Raw genomic sequence first — 25,268 nt, forward strand, 5'->3', positions numbered from 1 at the left:
TGCAAATTCAACATAAATCACTTGATTAAAAGCTCTACTTAATTTAAAGGGGGTGGGGGGTGGGCAGAGTGCAGCTGATCGATTTAATTTACACCGGGAAACAGCAACAAGCAGACACATTTAAAAAGGTTTAAAAAGGCCAGGGAGGCCCCGGTGATGCTGCAGCTGCTTCAGCTGCCTCAGTTTAACCATTTAAAGGCTCTGGAGGGGCTGGCAGCCCCTCTCACCCTCCCTCTATGCATGGCCAGCCACCTCCCACACCCTATCCAGGCCCATGTGGAGTGCAGGGTGTTGGAAGATTTTTATGGGAAGCGCTGGAGCCGTGAAAAACAGAATTCCCCCAAAAGCAGCTGAGCATCACCTTCCCAAAGTGCTGCCTGGATGAGCTGGAGCACCCAGAGTCCCCTCCCCATCACCCCCCTCCCCACCCAAGGGAGATGTAAGGGTGGTTAAAGTCTTTTAATAATTACAAGAATTCCAGAATTTCATTACAGGAAGAGTTTACAACAAATAATATTTCTCCGTACAAAGGCAAAATAAAACTTTTCAAGTAACAGCGGCCTGGCACCGGCGGCAGGGAGGGGTGGGAGGGAGGATTTCAGGGAGTGCCCTGTCTGTCTGTCTGTCTGTCTGTCCGTGGGACTGCAGGGGGAGCACAGAGCTGGGGTGAGGATGTGATGATGAGGATGTGATGATGAGGATGTGAGGATGCTCCCCCCTCCCAGGTAAGGCACTGGTGGGGTTGGCACCGAGCTGGGCACTGCCCGGAGCTCCCCCCAGGGCAGGGGATGGGGGGCAAGGGCAGCCCCCTCCTTCCTTCCCTCCTTCCCTCCCTCCCTCCCCGGGGCCAGGGCAAGGCCAGGCACGTAATGACAATGGATTCCCAAAAGGCATCATCGACACATTATTATTATTCTTCTTATTATTGTTGTTTAATACAACCCCATATAAAACTGAAGCAGCAGCAGCAAATTCTTATCGAGGGGACCTAAACTGAAATAGGTTTAGAACATAATTTAAAAAAATAAAACCAGCAAAAATAGCAAAATATATGACTTTTTTTTTTTTTTTATATATAGCAACTGATATCTACCAGCCACTAGTACCTTCCTACCAAACTGGTATATCTCTGGTAACAACCCTTTTTAAAAAGACATGTAAATATATATTCATATTTATACATATTTTTCGTTATGTACATGGGACTCTGGGTTTAGCACAGGTGGGTTCAGTCACCTCTGAGCAGTGCAGGGCTCCTGCCCTGGGTGTGCCAGGCCTGGCTCAGCAAAGCCCTGGGGTGCTGGTCCTGTGGCCTGGGGGCATCCTGGGCAGGGAGGGAGCCCCACACCACGAGGGTCCTGGCGTGCTGAGGGTCCCAGTGAGGCTCCTGGCACACCAGTGATGGTTACAGAACACCAGTGGGGCTCCTGGCACACCAGTGATGGTTACAGAACACCAGGGAGGCTCCTGGCACACCAGTGATGGTTACAGAACACCAGGGAGGCTCCTGGCACACCAGTGATGGTTACAGAACACCAGTGATGGTCCTGGCACACCAGGGAGAGTCCTGGCACACCAGTGATGGTTACAGAACACCAGTGGGGCTCCTGGCACACCAGTGATGGTTACAGAACACCAGGGAGGTTCCTGGCACACCAGTGATGGTTACAGAACACCAGGGAGGCTCCTGGCACACCAGTGATGGTTACAGAACACCAGTGGGGCTCCTGGCACACCAGTGATGGTTACAGAACACCAGGGAGGCTCCTGGCACACCAGTCAGGGTCACAAAATACCAATGAGGCTCATGGCACACCAGTGAGGCTCCCAGCACACCAATGAGGGTCCTGGCACATTGGTGAGGGTCCTGGCACACCAGTGAGGCTCCCAGCACACCAGTGAGGCTCCTGGTGCACATGTGATGGTTACAGAACACCAATGAGGCTCCCAGCACACCAGTGATGGTTACAGAACACCAGTAAGGCTCCTGGCACACCAGTGAGGCTCCCAGCACACCACTGAGGCTCCTGGCACACCAGTGAGGGTCCTGGCACACCAGTCAGGGTCCTGGCACTCCAGTGAGGCTCCCAGCACACCAGTGATGGTCCTGGCACACCAGTGAGGCTCCCAGCACACCAGTGAGGCTCCTGGCACACCAGTGATGGTTACAGAACACCAGTGAGGCTCCCAGCACACCAGTGAGGCTCCCAGCACACCAGTGAGGCTCCCAGCACACCAAGGCTCCCCCCTTGTGCAGCTGCAGGAGCTGGGTGCTGCTCCCAGCTCACCAGGTTCTCCTGGGGGCACACCAGCCCAGCTCCTGTGCCTGACCAGGCTGTGCCACCCCAGGATGCCTGGCTGGGCTCTTTGGCCACGCATTGCCCAAGGGAGAGGATTTCAGCTCAGCCAAGTGGGAACTCTCCAGCACAGAACTGACGGAAAAGAGGTTTAAAAACAGGAGGAAAGGCCACGGAAACCCTGGAGCCTTTGGGCTGTGCAGAGCTGACACGAGAGGCAGGAGGAGCTGGGTGGTTTTGGTTATGTTGAGATGCTACAGATGTCTCTGAACCCTTTCTGCACCAGCCGAGCACAACCAGGCTGTGCAGGCAGCGTCCACGGGCACGGCCCGGCGGGGCAGCCCTGGCAGTGCCACCCTCAGTGTCGCTTCAGTCCACCATTGCTGTGCTGAGGGGGGAGCTTGGGGAGGCAGGGCTCATCCGGGAGCGGGTCGTGGGAGAACACCGAGTCCTCTCCCGAGGAGCAGGTGGAGCTGCGCGTGTCCGGGAAGCCGGGGGAGTACTGGTCCAGAGGCATGGACAGGTCCAGGTACTCCTGGAGGGACAAACCCCAGTCACAGGCTCAGGAGGGGACAGGGCAGAGCCTCATGTAGGTGCCACTTCTCCTACTGACCCCAGGAACCAGGGGAGTACTGATCCAGAGGCATGGACAGGTCCAGGGACAAACCCCAGTGCCAGGCTCAGGAAAGGATAAAGCAGCCCCCAGGGAGAGCCCCTCACCCAGGTGCCACCAGTGCCACCTCTCCTACAGACCCTGGGAAGCCATGGACAGGTCCAGGTACTCCTGGCAAGGACAAACCCCAGTGCCAGGCTCAGCAAGGGACAGGGCAGAGCCTCACCAAGGTGCCACCAGTGCCACCTCTCCTACTGACCCCAGAGTACTGATCCAGAGGCATGGACAGGTCCAGGTACTCCTGGAGGGACAAACCCCAGTGCCAGGCTCAGCAGGGGACAGGGCAGAGCCTCACGTAGGTGCCACTTCTCCTACTGAGCCCAGGAACCAGGGGAGTACTGATCCAGAGGCATGGACAAACTCCTGGCAGGGACAAACCCCAGTGCCAGGCTCAGGAAAGGACAAAGCAGCCCCCAGGGAGAGCCCCTCACCCAGGTGCCACCAGTGCCACCTCTCCTACTGACCCTGATCCTACTCCTGGAGGGACAAACCCCAGTGACAGACCCAGGAGGGGACAGGGCAGAGCCTCACCCAGGTGCCACCACTGCCACCTCTCCTACTGACCCTGATCCTACTCCTGGCAGGGACAAACCCCAGTGCCAGGCTCAGGAAGGGACAGGGCAGAGCCTCATCCAGGTGCCACCAGTGCCACCTCTCCTACTGACCCTGATCCAGGGGCATGGACAGGTCCAGGTACTCCTGGCAGTGACAGGTTCAGGAGGGGACAGGGCAGCCCCCAGGGAGAGCCCCTCAGCCAGGTGCCACCTCTCCTACCTGGTTGGAGGTCATGGCCACGATCCTGTCCAGGTCTTCCACCAGCTGCTTGAAGGTGGGTCTCTGGGAAGGGACGGCGTGCCAGCAATCCCTCATCATCATGTACCTGTGAGGGCAGGCCAGGAAGGGGCTCAGCCTGGGGACCCTCACCCACAGGAGCAGAGAAGCACCAGGAATGTGTGCCCGGTGTCCCTGTGCCCAGGCTGGACCCATGGCCAGGGCAGATGCTACTCCAGGGTGATCCCCCATGTGCAAGGAAGGGAAACTCTCCTGCCTGCCCTCACCACCCAGGGCAGAGGATGGACACAGTCTGGGCTGCTCCCTGTGCTGGGATTCCCTCCTGTCCAGGGAGATGCTCATTATTGCAAATCTGTTTGATGGTTTTGCAGGGCTGGGACTGTAACTCCAAACATCTGCCTGCCACCCTCCATGGCCCAGCCCACGCTCTGCACCCAGCAATGGCACTCAGAGACTTCAAACCCCTCTTCCCCATGCCACTCACAGCTCGTTGGTGCAGTTGCTGGGCTTGTCCATCCTGTGACCTTCCTTCAGCAGCTTGAAGAGCTCCTCAACGGGCACACCAGGGTAGGGTGACCCACCCAGTGTGAAAATCTCCCACAGCAGCACCCCAAAGGACCACCTGGGAACACAGGGCAGATGCTGAGGGACCAGGGTGCTGACACCCTGCTGGGCCCCAGTGAGAGGCTGCTTTGCTGGGAGGAACAGCACCCACAGCATCGATTCACTCTGCAGGATAAATGAGTCCCAGCACCAAACACAATTTGGATTCAAAACGTTTGGTTGGCTGGCACTAATTGTAATTTCATTAAACCAAGGCAAATCCCATCCATGCATGTCTCCAGCAGGCCCTACTCACACGTCACTCTGGTGGGTGTAGATTCTGTCAAAGAGAGCCTCGGGGGCCATCCACTTCACTGGCAGGCGACCCTGGAGCACAAAACCCACAGTGGCTGTGAGGGAACCTGAGCCCTGCATGCCTGGGGCATTCCCAGCACAGACTGGAGCCTCCCCACCCCGCAGAGCCCCTGGCACAGCACTCACATTTGTGGTCTTCTTGTAGTAATCGATGTGGTGGATGTCACGGGCCAGCCCGAAGTCAGCGATTTTCATCACGTTGTCCTCTGTCACCAGCACGTTCCTGGCTGCCAGGTCCCTGTGGATGCACTGACCAAGCACAGGGCTCTCAGCACCAGAGGGTTCCCCATGATGGGATGTGTCATGGACATATTTTATGAAAATTCCTTTATCATTAGGGTTTTTTGAAATCCTTTCATTAGGATTTGACCAAGCACAGGGCTCTCAGCACCAGAGGGTTCCCCATGATGGGACGTGTCACGGACATATTTTATGAAAAATCCTTTATCATTAGGATTTTTTCTCCTGAGAAGCTGAGAGGCCTCAGAAGCGAAATGTAAACATTGATTATCTGCTGCTGTGGAATGCAACAGGTGCATCTGGGATTGGTCTCATGTGGTTGTTTCTAATTAATGGCCAATCACAGTCCAGCTGTCTCAGACTCTCTGGTCAATCACAAGATTTTATTATCATTCCATTCCTTTCCTTTCAAGCCTTCTGATGAAATCCTTTCTCTCTTCTTTTAGTAGAGTTTTAATATATAATTTTCTTTTAATACAATACGTATCATAAAATAATAAATCAGCCTTCTGATGAAATCCCTTCTCTATTCTTTTAGAATAATTTTTATTATTAAGTTTTAATATATTATATTATAATAATTATATTTTATATTATAGTAATAATATATAATAATTGTTATTATTTATAATCTATAAAGATTTATTATTTATAATTTATATTTATTATAGTAATTATATATAATTTATTATATATACTATATAATAAAATTATTATGTTTTAATATAATATATTTTAATATATCATATATTGTTTTATGAGATATATATGATATTAAATTTTCTTTTAATATAATATATATATCATAAAATAATGAATCAGCATTCTGAAACATGGAGTCAAGATTCTCATCTCTTCCCTTGTCCTGGGACCCCTGCGAGGGACGGGCAGGGAGGGAAGGGTGCGTGCCCCAGGCCCAGCTGCTGGGCTCCCCATCCCACCACAACCTCCTGGGAGCTCCTCACCTTCTTGGAGGCCAGGTACTCCATGCCCCGTGCCACCTGGTAGGCACAGGAGACCAGGTCCTTGAAGGAGAGCTGCTCCTCGGGGACACGGGCGGGGTTGTAGCAGTACTCCATGCCCGGGGGCCGCCGCGCCTGCAGGTACTCCCGGAGGTTGCCCTTGCTGGCATATTCCACAATCACATACAGGGGTCCTGAGGGGATGGTGGGATGAGAACGAGGAGCAGGGCTGCCAGGCCAGCCCCTCCAGGGGACAGCAGCTGGAGGGGTGGCACAGGGGACACCTCCTCCCCTGCTCACCGTCCTGCGTGCAGGCTCCCAGCAGGTTGATGATGTTCTTGTGCTTGCCAATCATCTTCATCATCTCCATCTCGGAGATGAGGTCAGACAAGTCCTTCTCTGTGGCGTCGGCTGAAGTGGAGAAGGCAGCACTTAGGGGGTGCCAGGCTGGGCTGCACACTGCAGACCCCAGCCAGGGCTGTGACATCGTGCCAGTATAAATTTAATATATAATTTTCTTTTAATATAATATATATCATAAAATAATAAATCAGCCTTCTGAAACATGGAGTCAAGATTCTCATCTCTTCCCTTGTCCTAGGACCCCTGTGAACACCACCACAGGAAGGGTGCATGCCCCAGGCCCAGCTGCTGGGCTCCCCATCCCACCAAACCCCCCTTCCCCATCCCAGCACTGCACCCACAGCTGTTGGTGAGCTGGGAGTTTTGTGAGCAACTGCATCTTATAAATACTGACAGTTATCTCTATCTAGTATTGTATTAAGGGCTACTGCAGCACTGAAAGTTTGGCTTTGCAGGTAAGATATAAACCTGAAAACTCATCTCTCTTGCTTGCTAAAGATCTCACAGCACTGTTTTGCAAGAATAATTCGTTACCATCAGTTTCTTGTATAAACTGCTGTGTAGCCATGATATTTTCTGAAAAATCCTTTCCTTGGGATTTTTTCCCCTGAGAAGCTGAGAGGCCTCAGGAACAAAATGTAAGCAATGGTTATCTGCTGCTGTGGAATGCAACAGGTGCATCTGGGATTGGTCTCATGTGGTTGTTTCTAATTAATGGCCAATCACAGTCCAGCTGGCTCAGACTTTCTGTCCAAGCCACAAACCTTTGTTATCATTCCTTCTTTTTCTATTCTTAGCCAGCCTTCTGATTAAGTCCCTGCTTCTATTCTTTTAGTACAGTTTTAATATAATAAAATAATAAATCAGCCTTCTGAAACATGGAGTCAGCATTCTCGTCTCTTCCCTCACCCTAAGCCCCTGCAAACACCACCACACTGCAGTCAGTTAATTACATTCTGTCCCCTTAAATTCCTTCTCTAGCATCATTTTGCTAAGACATTTTTGCTGCCACTCACACTTGAGCATCTTCACCGCCACCTTGGTCACACGGTTGGGCTTGTCCTTGTCCAGGCCGATGGCTTCTGCCAGCACCACCTGCCCGAAGCATCCTTCTCCCAAGGGCTTGCCCAGGATCAGCCTGCAGGGAGAAGACCCCGATTGTTGGGGAAGATGGAACAGGAAAGCCTTATCAATATGATTGCCTGGCAAAAGATTCTGAGAATATGGAAACTATAAGTGAGATTGAAATGAAAGCAGCTTTGAGATCCCTCAGTTACTGAACAACTGGAAAACAATGGTGTGGCTGGCTGAAGGTGATCCCCTTTTGATGGAACAACACCCTCTGCTTGCAGACAGCCCCAAGGGTCAGAGCAGACCCTGCCAGCTTGGCAGAAGGGGCCCAAAGAGGAGTTTGTAGGGTTTGAAATGGAACACAGTGTGGTGATGTAGTGATTCTTACAGGCTGCATGTAAATGCTATAGGATTTGTATCTTGTACTAGATTGGTTGGTGAGAATCAGAATATTCAACACATTAGAAGATTTATTGTATTAGAACAGGAACCTTGCTCTCTTACCCCTTTTACTCCTCTTATGCTCTTGCATTCTTACCCCTTTTACTCTCTTACGCTTTTGCTCTCTTACCCTCTTACCTTTTCTCTCTCACCCTCTCTTCTCTCAGTCCTGCTCTGAGCTGTGCCTGGCAGCTCCCAGCAGTGCCCTGCACCCAGGCCCTTTGCAATAAACCCCAAATTCCAAAACCTGGCTTAAAAAATCTCTCATCTCCGTCCATGCTGACCATCCTACCCCCATTGCTCCTACACCTGATGCAGCAGGGCAGCAGGATGCTCTGGGCACCAGCAGCATCCTCCGGTGTAAGAGCTTAAATGAGAGATGTGGGACTCCAGGCAGCTCTCCAAAATACAGTTTATTCCATCTAAGAGGTTACAGCAGTCCAGGGTCATGGGTGACAGAGCTGTGCCCACAGCTGCCAGCTCCAGCTGCAGGCAGGCCTGGAGACCCTTTGGGTTTGGTTACAATGCATTATTTACTTTTCTTTTGGTTACATTGCATTATTTACTTTTCTTTGCTGAGCATCTTAATGCAGTAGAACCAATCTATACCTTAACTTTTATCTACAGCCTATCATAACTACTATAATTACCATATTCATGTTACTGTTCTCCAGTCACTCAAAGTCAGTACATTACAGTTTAAGCTAGAAGTTGTTTTTCAGTCTTCTTGCAGTAGAAAATTCTGAGACTTTTTTCCTACTTGCAACTTTGCTGACTTGTTTCCCTGTGCTATCTTCCTGCTTGGTAAAAAACATCTTCTTTTTTGGGGTGGGTTTATCTTTTGCTCTGAGTCATAAAAACTCTTTCTAACTAACATACTCTTTACTTCTTTGAGTGGCTCAGCAATTCTTTTTTTCTATATCAAAACTTGCTTCCATCTCTATTCTTTCATCAGACTCAACATCTAAAAATCTTTCTGCTAAGCACACATATCTGTGTGAGACTTTCTTGTCAAACTCCCATCCTTCCCAACACTCTGGGGTGCTGGGCTCACCTGTCCCGGGGCAGCTCCCAGCGTGGATCCTCGGGCAGCTCGTACTCAGAGACACCAGCCAGCATGGGGGTGCCGCTGGAGGAGAGGCGTGAGGGCCTCACCAGCATCACTCCCGAGTTCATGGACGAGCTGGAGTCGGCTGACACCTGCAGGGGGGACGTGGGTTACCTTCATGCAATGCCCAGCCCGTGGCTGGCTGCCCCCGAGGTGGGGGAAATGGTGATGGGAGCATTGGCACCCTATAGAAGTGTGCTCCCTGTTGATGGAGTGACAAAACTATCCTTTGTCCTGTTAAAGAAATGACAAAACTATCCTCTGTACCCTTGAAGGAGTGAGAAAACTATCCTTTGTCCCCTTGAAGGAGTGACAAAACTATCTTCTGTCCCCTTAAAGGAGTGACAAAACTATTCTCTGTATCCTTAAAGGAGTGACAAAACTATCCTCTGTCCCCTTGAAGGAGTGACAAAACTATCCTCTGTACCCTTGAAGGAGTGACAAAACTATCCTCTGTACCCTTGAAGGAGTGACAAAACTATCCCCTCAAAAAGGAAAGAAACCCAGAATTTTCTCTCCTGGATTAGGTGAAAAAACCATCTCATAGGACCTAGGGGACTCAAACTTAAGGATACTACACTTAAGCATATTACACTTAAGGATAGCTAATTGCACAGGAGCCACAAAGTCTTGTATAGGAATGTGCTGGCTGTTGACAGACTCACAAAATTCTCCTTTGTCCCCTCAAAAAGGAGAGAAGCCCAGAAGTTTCTCTCCTCAACTGGGTAAAAAGACACCTCATAGGACATGGGGGACTTCACCTCAAACTTAAGGATACCCAATGGCACAGGAGCCAAAAAGTCCTGCCTGAGCAATTAATTAGAAAAAGAAGTGAACAAAGAAACAAATTGCTTTTGTGAGGTGTTTTACCTCCTACACCTGGCTCGGTTTTTCTCTATTTGTTATTTTGCCTTTTATTAAACCTTTCTGTTTCCAACACTGCACCAGAAGCCATCCTACTGATTTTTATGCATCTAAGGGTAGCTGAGCTATCTTGGGTGTGTTATAGACCTCTGAAATCTTATTAGACCTGGCTTGAGGAGGCTCCTGTAACAGCACCTGCCCTGCCTGCAGCCCCCTGCCCACCCTACCCGTGTGCCCAGCAGTGCTGCTCCCCTCTGTGGAGCTTTTAATTACTCTCCATCATGCTGCAGCCCAAAAATGCACAGCCCGGGAGCTCTCCCATCTCCTCAGTGTGTCCCACACTCTGCTCAAACCTTAACCTGCTGCAAATCCTCCTGGTTCTCCTCATCAGGGGAGGGATGAGGGGGAGCTGTGCTGACTGTGCTGCCACCAGAGGCACAGCCAGGTGGGCACAGGCTGGAGGGGGTGGGTGGCACATGCAGCAGGGTGAGATGGTCCCAGTTCTTTCCATCCCTCCTCCCCCATGTCCCCTGGGCTCCAGGAGAGGCAGTAGGTGCAAACAAACCCCCTCTCTACTTTCTGTTACCTGTCTGCGCAGGGGGATGCTCTTGGCCAGCTTGTGCACGGCCAGCTGGCTGTTGAAATCTGTCTTCTTGGTGGTGCTCTTCAGCTTGTAGATGATGATGGTCACCACCATGCAGGAGATGAGGAAGGCTCCGATGCAGTAGATGATGATCTCCAGGTAGAAGGGAGATGTCATCATGGCTGGGGTGTCTTCAATAGCTGGGTCAGCGTGAACAGGGGGTTTTTGTTAGCACCCACCAGGCCCCAGGGAGTGGCACTGGGGAGCCCCTGGCTCGTCCCCAAGCTCAGTGGGGATGGCAGTGCAGCAGGGACTGGGGGCTGCCCCCCAACCCTCGCAGGGAAGGTGTGCAAGCACCCCCAGCTCATCACCCCCACAGCCAAGCAATGCCTTTGCCACTCTGCAGGCAGCCCAGGGCGGGATGTGGTCAAATGGGACAGGTATGAAAAGTGGGGGGACATGGCCTGGGTCACCCCACAGGGATGTGGCACCACTCTGGGGACAGGTGTCTGTCCCAGCTGCTCTGCTCTGCCCACATTTGGGAGCTGCAGGTCCAGGGAGTGGCACTGGGGAGCCCCTGGCTCGTCCCCAAGCTCAGTGGGGACCTTGGTGCAGCAGGGACTGGGGGCTGCCCCCCAACCCTTGCAGGGAAGGTGAGCAAGCAGCCCCAGCTCATCACCCCCACGGCCAAGCAATGCCTTTGCCACAGGGTGGTCAAATGGGACAGGTACGAAGTGAGGGGACAGGGCCGGGGTCACCCCACAGGGATGTGGCACCATGGGCACCTTTGGGGACAGGTTGTTTACAACTTTGTGGAAGTTGTAAAGCTGGTATGTTTATTACAGTGCTGGACGCATGTGGAAATGATTCTCTTTAAAAGACATGCGTACTTTTGGGAATTTCAGGGTTTTTTAAAATTTTTCTTTTAAATATATATGCATACAATTTTACAATAGGTTTATATATTCATTTTTATGAATTTTGCATGACATTTGCTGTTAGTTCTTTATTAGAAAGAATTTTTAGGTCAGGTTGACTTGCTTTCATTGTCTTTCTGTCTTTTTTTATCACTCTTTGTCTCTTTTTTTTTAATTCCTGTTTTTCACCAAAGCAGTTTTTTTGAGCTTAGGTTTTTGTAGTCAGGCTAAATAGTCATGTTTTCTAACTACAGATTTAACTTAAAAATGTACATTTCACTTAAATTTAAATGGATTTCTGTTTTGGAGAATTTTTATTTTGTCGGGGTTTTTTTTAGAGAATAAGTAAATTTTTTTTTTATTTAATGCAATGCAGCCAGGGGCACTCCAGTGGCAATGACCTGCTGTGGGGAGCCTGGGCTGCTGGGAGAAGGGACCCACAGACCCTGCCCTGGTGGCTGAGGGGGTGTTGGAGCCCTGGACAGCTCAGAGCCCGCTGCCATGTGCCTGGTCCGTGGTGAATCTGGCAGGAGGGGGCTGCCAGTCCACCTTGTGCACCCCCAGAGAGCAGAGCCTCAGAGAGAGGTGTAAGAGGGAGCTGAAGATTCCTGCCCCACCTCTGAGCACACCCGGCTGACAAAGCAGTGGCTGATAACTGGGAAAGTTTTGGCTGGGAAGCAAGGAGCACACAGCAGCACCCCGAAAGCTTTCCCACAGCTGTTATCAGGCTTTGGTCCCTCATTGATAGCCAGCAGCAGCATCAATGGGCACGGGGCAGCCATCCCCACAGGGCAGGCACACACAGCCCTGGACAGTCCCACACCACAGGGCAAGGCCAGGCCTTGGCAGGGAAGGGCAGCACCCCCAAACCCCCCCTGGAGCCCCTGAATGGCAGCACTGGCCTGGCCTGGGGGTGTGAGACCGTCCTGCTCCAGTGGAGCCAGCCCTGGTTAAGTAGCCCAGGTATGCATTGCCTGGGCCAGGGAGAGAGCAGGGGCAGACCCCAGCTGGGGTGGAGGGGGGCACAGAGCCAGGGGACACTGGGGACACTGGGGACACTGCCCCAGCTGCAGGGCAGCCCAGCTGAGCCAGGGAAGGGGCTGGGGAGGGCTCTCTCCCGGACCACAATGCATACATTGGAAAGGAGGGAGGAAAGGAAGAGGAGTATATACCTTCAAGAACTGTCAACCATGCAGAGTGATGGGAGATCCCAATAGAATTACCCGCCAAACATGTATACTCCCCAGCATCCTCAAATGAGACATTCCTTAAGTGAAGCACTTCCATTTCTTTGTCTGTCGTGTTAACGCCAGCCGTCTGGAAGGGAAAAAATGGAAGCAAAAAAACGGAGAAGCAAACGACATGAGATCTTCTGGGAGGAGGCCAGAGAGGAGGGAGAGCCCAGTCTCATTTGCCAGACCCCCGGGGAGCAGACAGAGACCACTGCAGAGACGAGAGACCCTCAGGATGACCACTCATCCCGGCCGACCTAGGGAGATGCTGTTAAATAAAACCCTCCACCAGACGGGGAGTCCTGCCCATCCGAGCATGCTGGTGATGGGCTGCATGGAGAAATCACCTCTGCAGGGCTGGCTGGACAGGGATGGGAGCACAGGGACACGACACAGACAAGGGGATGGTGGCAGGAGGGCAGCACAGACAGGGGATGCAGCACGGTGCCAGTCTGGGGTGCCTGGACTGGCCTGATGGCAGCAGCCTCATGTAGATATTGTATTAAGGGCTACTGCAGCACTGAAAGTTTGGCTTTGCAGGTAAGATATAAACCTGAAAACTCATCTCTCTTGCTTGCTGAAGATCTCACAGCATTGTTTTGCAAGAATAATTCGTTGCCATCAGTTTCTTGTATAAACTGCAGTGTAGCCATGATATTTTCTGAAAAATCCTTTCCTTAGGATTTTTCCTCCTGAGAAAGCTAAGAGGCCTCAGGAACAAAAGGTAACCAATGGTTATCTGCTGCTGTGGAATGCAACAGGGGGATCTGGGATTGGTCTCATGTGGTTATTTCTAATTAATGGCCAATCACAGCCCAGCTGGCTCGGACTCTCTGTCTGAGACACAAACCTTTGTTATTCATTCTTCCTTTTCTATTCTTAGCCAGCCTTCTGATGAAATCCTTTCTTCTATTCTTTTAGTATAGTTTTAATATAATATATATCATAAAATAATAAATCAGCCTTCTGAAACATGGAGTCAGATCCTCGTCTCTTCCCTCATCCTAAGACCCCTGCGAACGCCGTCACACCCTCAGTTATCATTCTTTTTCATTAACCCTTTGTTATTATTGTTTTTCTACTCTTAGAAAAGAATAGCTAGCCTTTGTTATCATTATTTTTCTATTCTTAGCTAGCCTTCTGATCCTAAGACCCCTGAGAACACCAGCACACCCTCAGAGACCCAGGTTCCCACAACTGTCTATCAAATTCTCTTTTTCCATAAAAGAATATAAAACAGTAAGTTATTTACAGAAAGCGTGTGAGAAAGTTTGCTACAAGAATGTGAACATCAGAAGGCTTAGAAAAATCTTAAAAAATCAGGGTGACACCAGACCCAGCAGGCACCTGCTGTGTGCATGATGGGGAGGGCAGCACAAAGGACAGACAGCAGGACACTGGGACACACACACAGAGCACAGCCAGCCCCACCGGGTATTTTTCCATGGTTGTTGCACCAGAAACAGCAGAAACAGGAGAGCCCAGAGTTTTGTCTTCCACCGCCAGGCATTCCTCGTGTTACCTGTGGCCAGGGGCCTGGTGACTGTGAGCCACGCAGACTGGTTGGCCTCTCCAATATAATTGGAAACCTTACAAACATACTCCCCGCTCTCGGCCTCTGTCACATTGTACAGGGTCAGCACCTCCGCATCTGAGCTATTAATCCCCGAGTGCTGGAACAGACCAACAACACGCAGTCACACGGGTGTGCCCAGGAACCCCAGCACCCTCAGGGCTGGCACGGGCTCTGCCAGCCCCCACAGGGCTGGGGGGCATGGGGATGCACACAGGGGGTCACAGGAGGGATGGGGGTGTAACTCTGCTCCCCCCCGGTTAGGAGCACAGCTGGGATGGAATCACTGAATGGCTTGGAAGGGATCCCTAAAGGCCACCCAGTCTGACCTCCTGGCACAGCGGGACTGGTGGCCAGCCTGCCCACTGAGTGCCACTGCTGTCCCTGGGACCATCCAGGGCTCAGCTCCCAGCTCCAGAGCTGGGCTGGTGCCCAGGACACCCACCCAGCCCTGTGCTGAGTGCCCTTAGGGCTCCAAAGGTACTGGGATAACACACCCAGCCCTGTGCTGAGTGCCCTTAGGGCCCCAAAAGCACTGGGGTAACACACCCAGCCCTGTGCTGAGTGCCCTTAGGGCTCCAAAGGCACCCCCAGTCCTGTGCTGAGTGCCCTTAGGGCCCCAAAAGCACTGGGATAACACACCCAGCTCTGTGCTGAGTGCCCTTAGGGCTCCAAAGGCACTGGGATAACACCCCCAGCCCTGTGCTGAGTGCCCTTAGGGCTCCAAAGGCACTGGGGTAACACACCCAGCCCTGTGCTGAGTGCCCTTAGGGCTCCAAAGGCACTGGGGTAACACACCCAGCCCTGTGCTGAGCGCCCTTAGGGCTCCAAAGGCACTGGGGTAACACACCCAGCCCTGTGCTGGGTGCCCATAGGGCTCCAAAAGCACCAGGACAGCCCACCTAGCCCTGTGCTGGGTGCCCTTAGGGCTCCAAAGGCACAGCAGAGCCAGCACACAGCTGGCACACACAGCTGGCACACACAGCTGGCACACACAGCTGGCACACACAGCCCTCCCTGCTCCCCGCTGGTGATGGCTCTGGGCTCCAGCTGCCCCCAGGCAGGTCCCCAGCCCCAGGTGACTCTGGTGGCTGCCAGAGCCCTGCTCCTGCCCCAGGCACTGGGAGCTGGCTGGGAGCCCCCAGAGCGTGGCTTTACCTTCAGGATCTGCACGTAGGGCAGGTTGTCGGGGCCGATCTTGCTGCCGTTCACCTCAATGTGCTTCAGCCACTGGATGTGGGGCTGGGGGTCGCTGTAGACCTTGCAGACAAACTCCACGTTGCTGCCCAGGGCCACTGTCTTGTTGGCAGGCAGCCCTGCCTGCAGGATGGGCCGGTGTGGGGAGCGCTCTGCGGGACCAGACGTATTTATGAAAAATATTTGATTTTATGAAAAATCACGAATATATTTTATTTTATGAAAAATCCTTTTGCTAGGATCTTTTCTCCTGACAGGCTGAGAGGCCTCAGAAATGAAATGTAACCAATGGTTATCTGCTGCTGTGGAATGCAACAGGTGGATCTGTGATTGCTCTCATGTGGTTGTTTTTAATTAATGGCCAATCACAGCCCAGCTGGCTCAGACTCTCTGGTCAGTCACAAGATTTTATTATATTCCATTCCTTTCTATTCCTTTCGAGCCTTCTGATGAAATCCTTTCTTCTATTATTTTAGTATAGTTATAATATATCAATATAATATAATATAATATAATATAATATAATATAATATAATATAATATAATATAACATAACGTAACATAATACAACATAACATTATATTATATTATATTATATTATATTATATTATATTATATTATATTATATTATATTATATTATATTATATTATATTATATTATATTATATTATATATAATAATAAATCAGCCTTCTGTTCCCTCATCCTGGGACCCCCTGTGAACAGCACCACAATGGGGCACCTTACAACAGGGTCTGGGGTGGCTGCTGCCCATCCTGGGGGCACCCTGCAGCCCCCCATGCCCAGGACCCCCGGCTGAGGTGGGCACCAATGCCCCCAACCCAGCATTAGTGTCCCCTCACCCAGGAGCCTGCCTGCAGCGGGGTGACAGCATCCAGGATGGGGGACAGGTGAAACCCCTGGGGGACAGGGACATCAGCACCTATTGGGCAGGGTCAGAGGTCAAACAAACCTATGGAGGGTCCTGGCTGTTCACAAAGGGGCTGCCACTGTGGTGAGTCAGCATTAACAAACCCCTTTGTTCACCTCGCTGACTGTTCCCTTCAGTTTGCTCAGTGTAATCAAATTAAATCACATTTTTAATGGTTCATTTACTGGCATTTAGAGCAGCTCCACATGTGGAACTGCTCAGACCAGCCTTCCCAGCTGGGAATTATGGCCAATAAGGCGATTACAAGAAGTTTCTGTCTGGTCTATGAAATTATTTTCACCACAATTAGAAACCTCCAGAACAGGGTGGGGCGAAGCTCTCACTGCCCAGACTGGGGCAGGAGGCCTGGGATGGTGGGCAAGACCCTTCCCTGGTAGCACAACCCACCCAACCCCACAGGATGCAGCACCCATTGCTGTTTGGGAGGGCTGAGGGTGTGGGGTGAGCCCCCAGCCCCCTGCACTCACCCACAACATCCAGCTGGTAGGTGTGGTTGATGCTGCCATACTTGTTCTCCACGATGCAGGTGTAGTTGCCCTTGTCAGATGGCACCACCGAGTCCATGATGATGCTCCAGGTGGCCTGGCGGACCTGGGGGGACAGAGCCAGTTACCTGCAGCCTGCAGAGCCCCAGGCCCTGCTCATGTTCAACCCCTGGCATGGGCAGGACACACATCTCCCTTTGAGGTCACCTTTTTCCTACCCTGCAGAGGGGCTGTAATTGCTCCCAGCTGTCCCAGGAGGGACAGGAGGCACAGAGCCAGCTCTGGCCACACAGAGCCAGCTGTGCTGAGCAGATGTTGTCGCTGGGCTGGTGGGGACACCCTCCCTGGTGGCCCCTGTGTGTGCAGGGAACAGAGCAGAGCTTTGTTCCTCCTGCAGGAGCTGCTGCCCTGGCTGGTGCTGGGTCCCCATGGTCAGTGGGGGCTGAGATGGGCAGTGGGCAGCTGCAGCCTGGTGTGCTGCACCCAGGGCGCTCTGTGGGTGCTGCTGACCCAGTGCTCCTCCTTTGGGACCGCCTCAGTGGCTCTGCTGGGCACACAGGGCTCTCCAAATTCCAGCCCTGGCACTGCCTGCCCCAGCTGTGGCTCCTCATGGCAAACCCTCCTAGAGCCCAGCTGGAAACTGGTTTATTTTCACAGTGCTGCATTTCAGCCCTGCTGGCACTGTGCTGGCACCAGCCCTGTCCTGGCTGAGCCTGTGTCCCTCCAGGACAGCCTGCACAGAGCTGGCAGCTGTGACGTGGCTGCATTCCTGCTGCTGCCCCAGTCTCCTGCCAGGAGCCCTGGCATGCAGGGCACGTCTGCAGCCACTTGTGACATGTGGCACGTGGCCCAGGGGTGATGGTGGCCCCTGGGTGGGCTGGTTCAGGGCTCCCAGCCTCTGAGCCCCAGGCAGCCCTGCTCTCAAAAACAGAGATGGCAAAAGGCAAAAGTGCTTTTAATTAATGGCCAATCACAGTCCAGCTGTCTGGACTGTCTCAGTCAGTCACAAGCCTTGGTTATCATTCTTTTTCTATTCTCAGCTAGCCTTCTGATGAAATAATTTCTTCTATTCTTTTAGTATAATAATTAGTTAATAATAATTAGTTTTAATATAATATAATATAATATAATAATAATAAATATTATGTATAATAATAGAAGATATAATAATATATGATATAATAAATATAATATACATAATTATATTATGTATATTATTATATATAATATATATTATTATACATATTATATATAATATAATATATAAATATATATAATATTTTTCTATTATTATATATTATATATTTATATAAATATATAAAATATATATAAATACATTGTATATTTTTATATATTATCTGTAAATATATATAATATATAATAGTATATTATGATGTAATAATAATAATAATAATAATAATAATAATAATAATAATAATAATAATAAATCACCCTTCTGAAACATGGAGGGAGTCAGATCCTTGTCTCTTCCCTCATCCTAAGACCCCTGTGAACACCACCACACCCCCCCCAACCACTGCTGGGCATGGAGGGGGCTCCAGACCCCTCTCCCTGCCCTGTCCCCTGTCCTTGGAGGGGGGATTAGGCAGAGGTGGCCGAGCCAGGCTGGCTCTCAGCACAAACCCCCTCCCCCAGGGCTGAGCTGGTACAAACATGACCCAGAAGCAGCAGCAGCAGCAGGAGGTCACTGCTCTAGGGCCCCTCCCAAACAGCAACGTCAGGGGGACCCATCTGCCCAGCTGGGGTGGTGTGGGTGGGGGCTCAGTGTCTGTCCAGCCCCGTCCCAGTGCTGCCCCTCTCCCCAGGAGCCCCCAGCCTGCAGTGCCTGGATCTGGGGGCTGCTCCCCCTGCCCCAGGAGCCCCAGCCCTGCAGTGCCTGGATCTGGGGGCTGTTCCCCCTGCCCCAGGAGCCCCCAGCCCTGCAGTGCCTGGATCTGGGGGCTGCTCCCCCTGCCCCGGCTGTCCCTTGGTGCCTTTCCCTTCTCCCCAGGAGCCCCAGCCCTGCAGTGCCTGGATCTGGGGGCTGTTCCCCCTGCCCCAGGAGCCCCCAGCCCTGCAGTGCCCAGCCCTGGGGGCTGCTCCCCCTGCCCCAGGAGCCCCCAGCCCTGCAGTTCCCACTGTTTCCCCCCTCCCCAGCTGTACCTTGTAGCCCCCGATGCGATGGTCAGGTTTGAACTCTTTGCCGTTCTTCAGCCAGCGCAGGGTGGGGTTGGGGGTCCCGCTGGAGGGACATTTGAATTTCACTGTTTTGGCAGCAGGGACAGCGTGGAGCTTCTTCTCCATCTTCTCAGGATAGGTCCAGTAGGGAGCAATGGCCTCTGGGGAGCAGAGGGAGGGCTCAGCACAGCCAAACCCAGCAGCCTCCTGCTCCTGAGACACCCAAGGATGCCCAGAGCAGCAATCAGGAGAGATGCCAGCAGGCAATGCCAGCTAAAGCAGAGAGGGGAGCTCTGGGGCATTACCCAGAGACACAGCAGCCCTTTCCCTGTGGGGAGGATGCTCAGCTAAAGCAGGGAGGGGAATTCAATATGTTGCATATTTTTTAAATAGACAGGCTAAATTTTTTTAAATCCATATCTTAATAGGTCTTACAATATCAGAATTATTTCTTTGTTTGCAGGTTTTTATGTGGAAAAATATTTCAGCTTTTCAGACTAATAAAGACATGTTTTTGTCTAAGCAGTGAAATTTTGATTATTTCTTGTTTTGGAGTTCTGGGGCATCACCCAGAGACCCAGCAGCCCTTTCCCTGTGGGGTGGATGCTCAGCTGCACCAGCAGTGACCCCAACCCAGCCCTGCTCTCCCCACCATGCCCTCGACACTGCCAGGTGCCCTGGGCTGCTCTCCCCATTCCTGGGTGATGCCCATTTGTGCCCAGCCTCCCCCTGCCTGCCCACAGGGCAGTGCCAGGGCAAACCCAGCTCGCACGTACGGTTGGGCTTGGTGTTATCAGCCTCCTTCTCCTCCGACGAGGAATCATCTTCATCATCATCATCCTCTGCAGAGGGGAGAGCGTCTGCAAGAGAGGCAAGGGCCCTGCTGAGTGCCTGGGTGTGTGAGGGGAGCTCTGTGGCTGGCAGAGCACAAAGGGTGGGTGGGTGGGTGGGTGGGTGGTGGGGCTGTGCCCGGTGGTGCTGGTGCCCAGCAGGGGCACAGGGATCCACAGAAATCCCACAGAATCCCCAGCAGAGCCAGTGCCTGCAGCCATCCTGAAGAGATTTGCTGTCAGAGGTGACTTTGGAGCTCCTCACCCCACGTTTGGTGCCACCAACACCCCTGGGGTGGCAGCCAAGACCCGTGAGCACAGACACGTCCCCACCTCGAGCATTCCTCCCTCTCCAGCCTCACACTCCATCAACAGCACTGCAGAGCACGGCTCACACCCAGAACATGGCCCTTTTGGGGCAGCCCTGCAGCCCCCAACCCTTCAGATAAACATGAGATGATTTCTGGCTGCTCCTCCTTGCAGTGGCTCTGCAGCCTCCTGCCCCTTCAGATAAACATGAGATGATTTCTGCCTGCAGTGGCCAGGAAGCCACAGCACCACACTGGAAACTCTCCTGGGCAAACGCAAGGTGCAGGTTGGCCCTGAACTCACTGTGTGTGACCAGCGTGTGTGCAGGGACCTGCAGGGGTGTGCAGAACTGTGCAGAAGTGTGCAGGGGTGTGCAGAAATGTGCAGGGACCTGCAGAGGAGTGCAGAGACCTGCAGGGGTGTGAAGAAATGTGCAGGGACCTGCAGGGGTGTGCAGAGATGTGCGGGGACCTGCAGAGGAGTGCAGAGACCTGCAGGGGTGTGCAGAGGCTGCCTCCTCCTCGCTTCACAGCCCGGCCCCGTGGCTGCCCTGTCCCTGCTACGAACCTGAGACGTTGACGGAGAAGAAGGTGGTGTCGCTCCCCGAGGGGCTGTTGGTCATGCAGGCATAGAGCCCTGAGTCCTCGGGCACCACGTCCCTGACCTCTACCTCGTCCCCAGTGATGCGTGTGCGGTTGTTCTCGGCCAGCTGGACGCCGTCCCTCACCCAGTTGATGCTCTGCACGTCGTCCCGCAGCCGGCAGCGCAGCTGGAGCAGCTCACCGGGGTGGGCTGAGTACGACTCCACTTCCATTTTTGCTTTGGGCACAGCTGGAGGGGTTAGGGGAGAGAAGAAGAGAAAAAAAAAAGGAGAAAAAGGATAGAGACCGGAGGAAAACCATGCTGCTGCTGCTGCTGCTGTGGCCTGGTTAATGAGGCAACATGCACTGCTGGGATATTCCCACTGCTGGGATATTCCCATTGCTGGGACATTCCCACTGCTGGGACATTCCCACTGCTGGGACATTCCCATTGCTGGGACATTCTCATTGCTGGGATGCTCCCATTGCTGGGACATTCCCATTGCTGGGACATTCCCACTGCTGGGACATTCTCACTGCTGGGATATTCCCATTGCTGGGACATTCCCACTGCTGGGACATTCCCACTGCTGGGACATTCTCATTGCTGGGACATTCCCACTGATGGGATATTCTCATTGCTGGGATGCTCCCATTGCTGGGACATTCCCATTGCTGAGACATTCCCACTGCTGAGACATTCTCATTGCTGGGACATTCCCACTGATGGGACATTCTCATTGCTGGGACATTCCCATTGCTGGGACATTCCCATTGCTGGGACATTCTCATTGCTGGGACATTCCCACTGATGGGACATTCCCACTGATGGGACATTCCCACTGATGGGACATTCCCATTGCTGGGACATTCCCACTGCTGGGACATTCCCACTGCTGGGACATTCCCATTGCTGGGACATTCCCACTGCTGGGATAGTCCCTCTGGGACACTGGGGTCCCAGCACTCAGGGGATGGAGCCCATGGCAGCAGCAGAGCAGAGCAGAGGCTGAGAGCTCCCCAAGCAGCACCAAGTGCTCCCCTCTGCAGCAGGACCCAGCTCCAAAGGCCTCACCCTCCTCAGCCCTTATGGAGCCTGACAGGGCAGGGGATCCCCCACAGGGGAGAAACAGGCAGCAGTGACACCTCAGTGCTGCTGTATGGCAGGATCCAGGCTCAGAAGCACCCCAGATCCCTGCATGGCTCTGCCACCACCTCGCAGGGCTCTCGCCATCCCCACCACCACAAGCGGGCAGCCAGCAAAGCAGGCCAGGGTCCCCATGGCACCAGGAGCCCCAGCCTGGTTAGAGCAGGGCACTGCAGGGGTGAAAGGGCAGCAGAGCAGGCAGGGAGGGAGGGGGACAGGGCAGCCCAGGGAGCTCTGGCCATGTGTTCCCATCCACAGCATCCAGGAGGGGAGCTGAGCTCCCCGAGGTGAGCAGCACAAAGATCCTTTCTCTCCGTCCTGCTGTGACGTGATCTCATCTCTCCCAGCCCTGAAGTGTGTAGGGCTCTGTCCTCAAGTCCTGCCCTCCATGGTGGGTGGTGCATGAGCAGCTCTCCTGGCCCCAGGCTTGGGGAAGATGCTGGCTTCCAAATCACCTCTTCAAATTCCATGCCCCATGGAAGAGTCCAGGCTGCTACAGCTCTGCAGGGGCTCCCTGTGATGATGGTGAGGGTGGATTCAGTGTGATCATCATCCTAGACTGAGCTCTACAGGTTGCTGGGCACAGCTACAGAGCCCAACTCTTCAGGCATCCCTTGACCTCTGCCTCCTCTTCCTCAATAATGTGTGTCTGGTTGTTCTTGGATGCCATGGGATGCTGTGGGAGCTGCAGATGCTCCTCTCAAGGGCTGGAAAATCCCAATACAGGCAGCAGAACCAGCCAGGACATGTTCAAGCTTCAGCTCCAGGGCTGAGCCCCCCAGGATTTTCTGAGTGCCCAATGAACCAGAAAAGAACAAACTCTGCTCCCTGCTCTGCCCACAGAGCAGCTCACCCTGGGTCAGTGCTGCAGAGTGGCACAGGGCTCGCTCCTCCCTGCTCCTCCCTGCTCCCAACAGCCACTCTGTGCAGCCAAAAATGAAACCTTGGCTCTCCAGAGCTCTGATTCACCGCACCGTGACCTGCACTTCACTTTCTGGCCACTTCTCTTTGCCTTGGACTGATGAGAAGCTTCATGGGAAAAACATTCATGAGCAGCTCCAGAGTTTCTCCTCTTCCTTTTGCTCAGCACTTGAAGGAAAACAGTAGGATGGGGTAGATTCCCTTTGCTCAGTTGCTGTAATACCAATGCCAGGGCTCCAGCTCATCCATGAGAGGTTACAAAACATTTTCATGTGGAAGGAGAAGAGCAATGGGAGCCCCTTTGGTGCTGGGGAAGGGTCTTGCTTTGCAATCCTGTTTTCCCCTGATTTTCTCCCACAGGACAGGCACTTTTCACAGCTCGTTTGTGTTTCAAGTCATCCATCACAGGCATGTCCAAGGGCTCCCAAAGCAGCAGGGACACCCCATCCTGTCCCCCTGAACCCCTGGGCTGGGTAACACCACATCCTCCTGCCCACCCCGACTCCCTCCTCACACAGAGCAAGGCCAGTGGGCAACAAACAGCCATGAACACCCCAAAGCAGCACGAGCCCAGTGCTGCAGCCATATCTGCTCTCATCTGCCCCTTCCCAGGCACCAGCAGCTTCCCTGTGGAACAGAACAGCCCTGCTGTGGTCACTCCTCCCAGCCTTGAGCTCCACCAGCACCCCACAGCTGCGCCTCTGCAATGTGAAGAGGTGTCCTGGGCATGGAAAAGGCCTTTGGAGGAGGGGAGATTGCTGTAGTGTGTTTTTATACTTTGCAATAGTTTTGTTTTTGTATCCCTGTATTTTTCCCAAATGGTTTACCCCAGACTGTACCCCCTCCCTTTACCTGTGTAATCCCTTTCCTTTGCCGAGATCATCCCCAAATCCCCACAAAATTTTGGGAGACCCCAGCCTGATGCCAGGGCTTGAGGAAGCAGCATTGCAGGCTCAGGAGTGTCCCTTCCCAATGGCCACAGGCCCCTGGGTACGCTATGGGAGTGCCACTGCTCCTCCAGACCCTTCTGACCCCTCCCAAAGCTTCCAGCCCCCTCCAGCCCCACTGGTTTGCATCAGCAGCATGGCTGGGGCACGGAGGTGTGAGGTGATGGATGGAGAGGGGAGAGGAGGGCACGTGGGGCTGGCCTTTGGTCACCCATGGCATGAGAGGGGACACAGAGGGCACGGTGGGGTGTGCCCCTGGTCACCCATGGCACGAGAAGGGAGGCAGCGGGGACACAGCAGGGACAGGGACATGGGGCAGGGACAGGGGACATGGGGCAGGGATATGGGGCAGGGACAGGGACATGGGGCAGGGACATGGGACAAGGACATGGGGCAGGGATACGGGGCAGGGACAGGGACACAGGACAGGGACACGGGGCAGGGACATGGGACAGGGATATGGGGCAGGGACAGGGACATGGGACAGGGATATGGGGCAGGGACAGGGACACAGGACAGGGACACGGGGCAGGGACACGGGGCAGGGACATGGGACAGGGACAGGAACATGGGGCAGGGACACGGGGCAGGGATATGGGGCAGGGACAGGGACATGGGGCAGGGGCAGGGACACGGGGCAGGGACACGGGGCAGCCCTGCAGACAGGAGCTGCTCGTGCTCACTGTGCCCCCCAGGCTGGGCACACAGCATGGGGAGCCCGAGGTGCACCCTGCAAGCACAGACAGCCACAGGCCGTGCTGGCCATGGCGATGGTGACGATGGCAATAAAGGGGCCAACAAAGCGGCGCGGGGACAATGCGGGCGGGGGGCGCGGAGCCGCAGGCGCCGGTTGCCCTGGAGACCCCAGCGGGGCTTTCCGAAGGTATTTCCTGAAGAAAAAGCACACACATGCCCGGCAGCCCCACTAATCCCAACAGGAAGCGCTCACCGGGACCTGGGGATTGGCTTCTTTTTGATTTAAACAGCTCCTCACGCTGCCGTGTCCCCCCAGCCCGGGGGCACGTCCCGAGGTGCAGCATCCCCAGCCCTGCGTTGTCACAGACATCTTTAAGAAAAATCCTTTCTTTAGGATTTTTCCTCCTGAGAAGCTGAGAAGCTTCAAGAACAAAATGTAACCAATGGTTATCTGCTGCTGTGGAATGCAACAGGTGGATCTGGGATTGGTCTCATGTGGTTGTTTCTAATTAATGGCCAGTCACAGTCAGCTGGCTTGGACACTCTCTCTGAGCCACAAGCCTTTGTTATCATTTCATTCTTTTTCTATTCTTAGCTAGCCTTCTGATGAAATCCTTTCTTCTCTTCTTTTAGTATAGTTTTAATATAATATATATAATAAAATAATAAATCAAGCCTTCTGAAACATGGAGTCAGATTCGTCTCTTCCCTCATCCTAAGACCCCTGCGAACACGGTCACATATCCTTTTCTTTTAATATAAAATATATAATAAAATAATAAATCAGCCTTCTAAATAATGGAGTCAGATCCTCATCTCTTCCCCCATCCTAAGACCCCTGTGAACACCCTCACACTGCGCATCCCTGGATCCAGGGCAAGGCTGCAGCAGGGAGATGCCAACAGACGAGCAGCACAAGGCACACGTGGCTCTCAGAGTGCTCAGGGCACCCCCAGCTCCTCCCGTCTGAGCCAGCCCGGGGCTGCTACACG

At 52.9% G+C, this 25,268-nt stretch overlaps 1 protein-coding gene across 3 annotated transcripts in view; it reads right to left on the reverse strand.

The window, feature by feature from the left end:
* Positions 1 to 444: 444 nt before the first annotated feature.
* FGFR1 (fibroblast growth factor receptor 1) overlaps positions 445 to 25,268 on the reverse strand; it is a 34,781-nt gene continuing 9,957 nt past the window's right edge. Inside the window, exons 3-18 of one of the 3 annotated variants that reach the window (XM_054650508.2) lie at positions 20,552 to 20,815; positions 19,622 to 19,705; positions 18,831 to 19,006; positions 16,650 to 16,773; positions 15,193 to 15,383; positions 12,402 to 12,546; positions 10,316 to 10,512; positions 8,812 to 8,957; positions 7,262 to 7,383; positions 6,183 to 6,293; positions 5,886 to 6,076; positions 4,807 to 4,929; positions 4,622 to 4,692; positions 4,247 to 4,384; positions 3,745 to 3,850; positions 445 to 2,832 (exon numbers count right to left, since the gene is read on the reverse strand). In XM_054650508.2, coding sequence (XP_054506483.1) covers positions 2,656 to 2,832; positions 3,745 to 3,850; positions 4,247 to 4,384; positions 4,622 to 4,692; positions 4,807 to 4,929; positions 5,886 to 6,076; positions 6,183 to 6,293; positions 7,262 to 7,383; positions 8,812 to 8,957; positions 10,316 to 10,512; positions 12,402 to 12,546; positions 15,193 to 15,383; positions 16,650 to 16,773; positions 18,831 to 19,006; positions 19,622 to 19,705; positions 20,552 to 20,815 — 2,366 coding nt within the window. In that variant the 3' untranslated portion in view covers positions 445 to 2,655. Of the gene's footprint in view, positions 2,833 to 3,612; positions 3,670 to 3,744; positions 3,851 to 4,246; positions 4,385 to 4,621; positions 4,693 to 4,806; positions 4,930 to 5,885; positions 6,077 to 6,182; positions 6,294 to 7,261; positions 7,384 to 8,811; positions 8,958 to 10,308; positions 10,513 to 12,401; positions 12,547 to 15,192; positions 15,384 to 16,649; positions 16,774 to 18,830; positions 19,007 to 19,621; positions 19,706 to 20,551; positions 20,816 to 25,268 lie in introns of those variants that run through there. The other 2 variants (XM_077191641.1, XM_077191642.1) reach the window with 2 other exon arrangements.

This window comes from Agelaius phoeniceus, chromosome 30 (assembly GCF_051311805.1).
Source record: "Agelaius phoeniceus isolate bAgePho1 chromosome 30, bAgePho1.hap1, whole genome shotgun sequence".
Lineage (NCBI taxonomy): Eukaryota > Metazoa > Chordata > Aves > Passeriformes > Icteridae > Agelaius > Agelaius phoeniceus.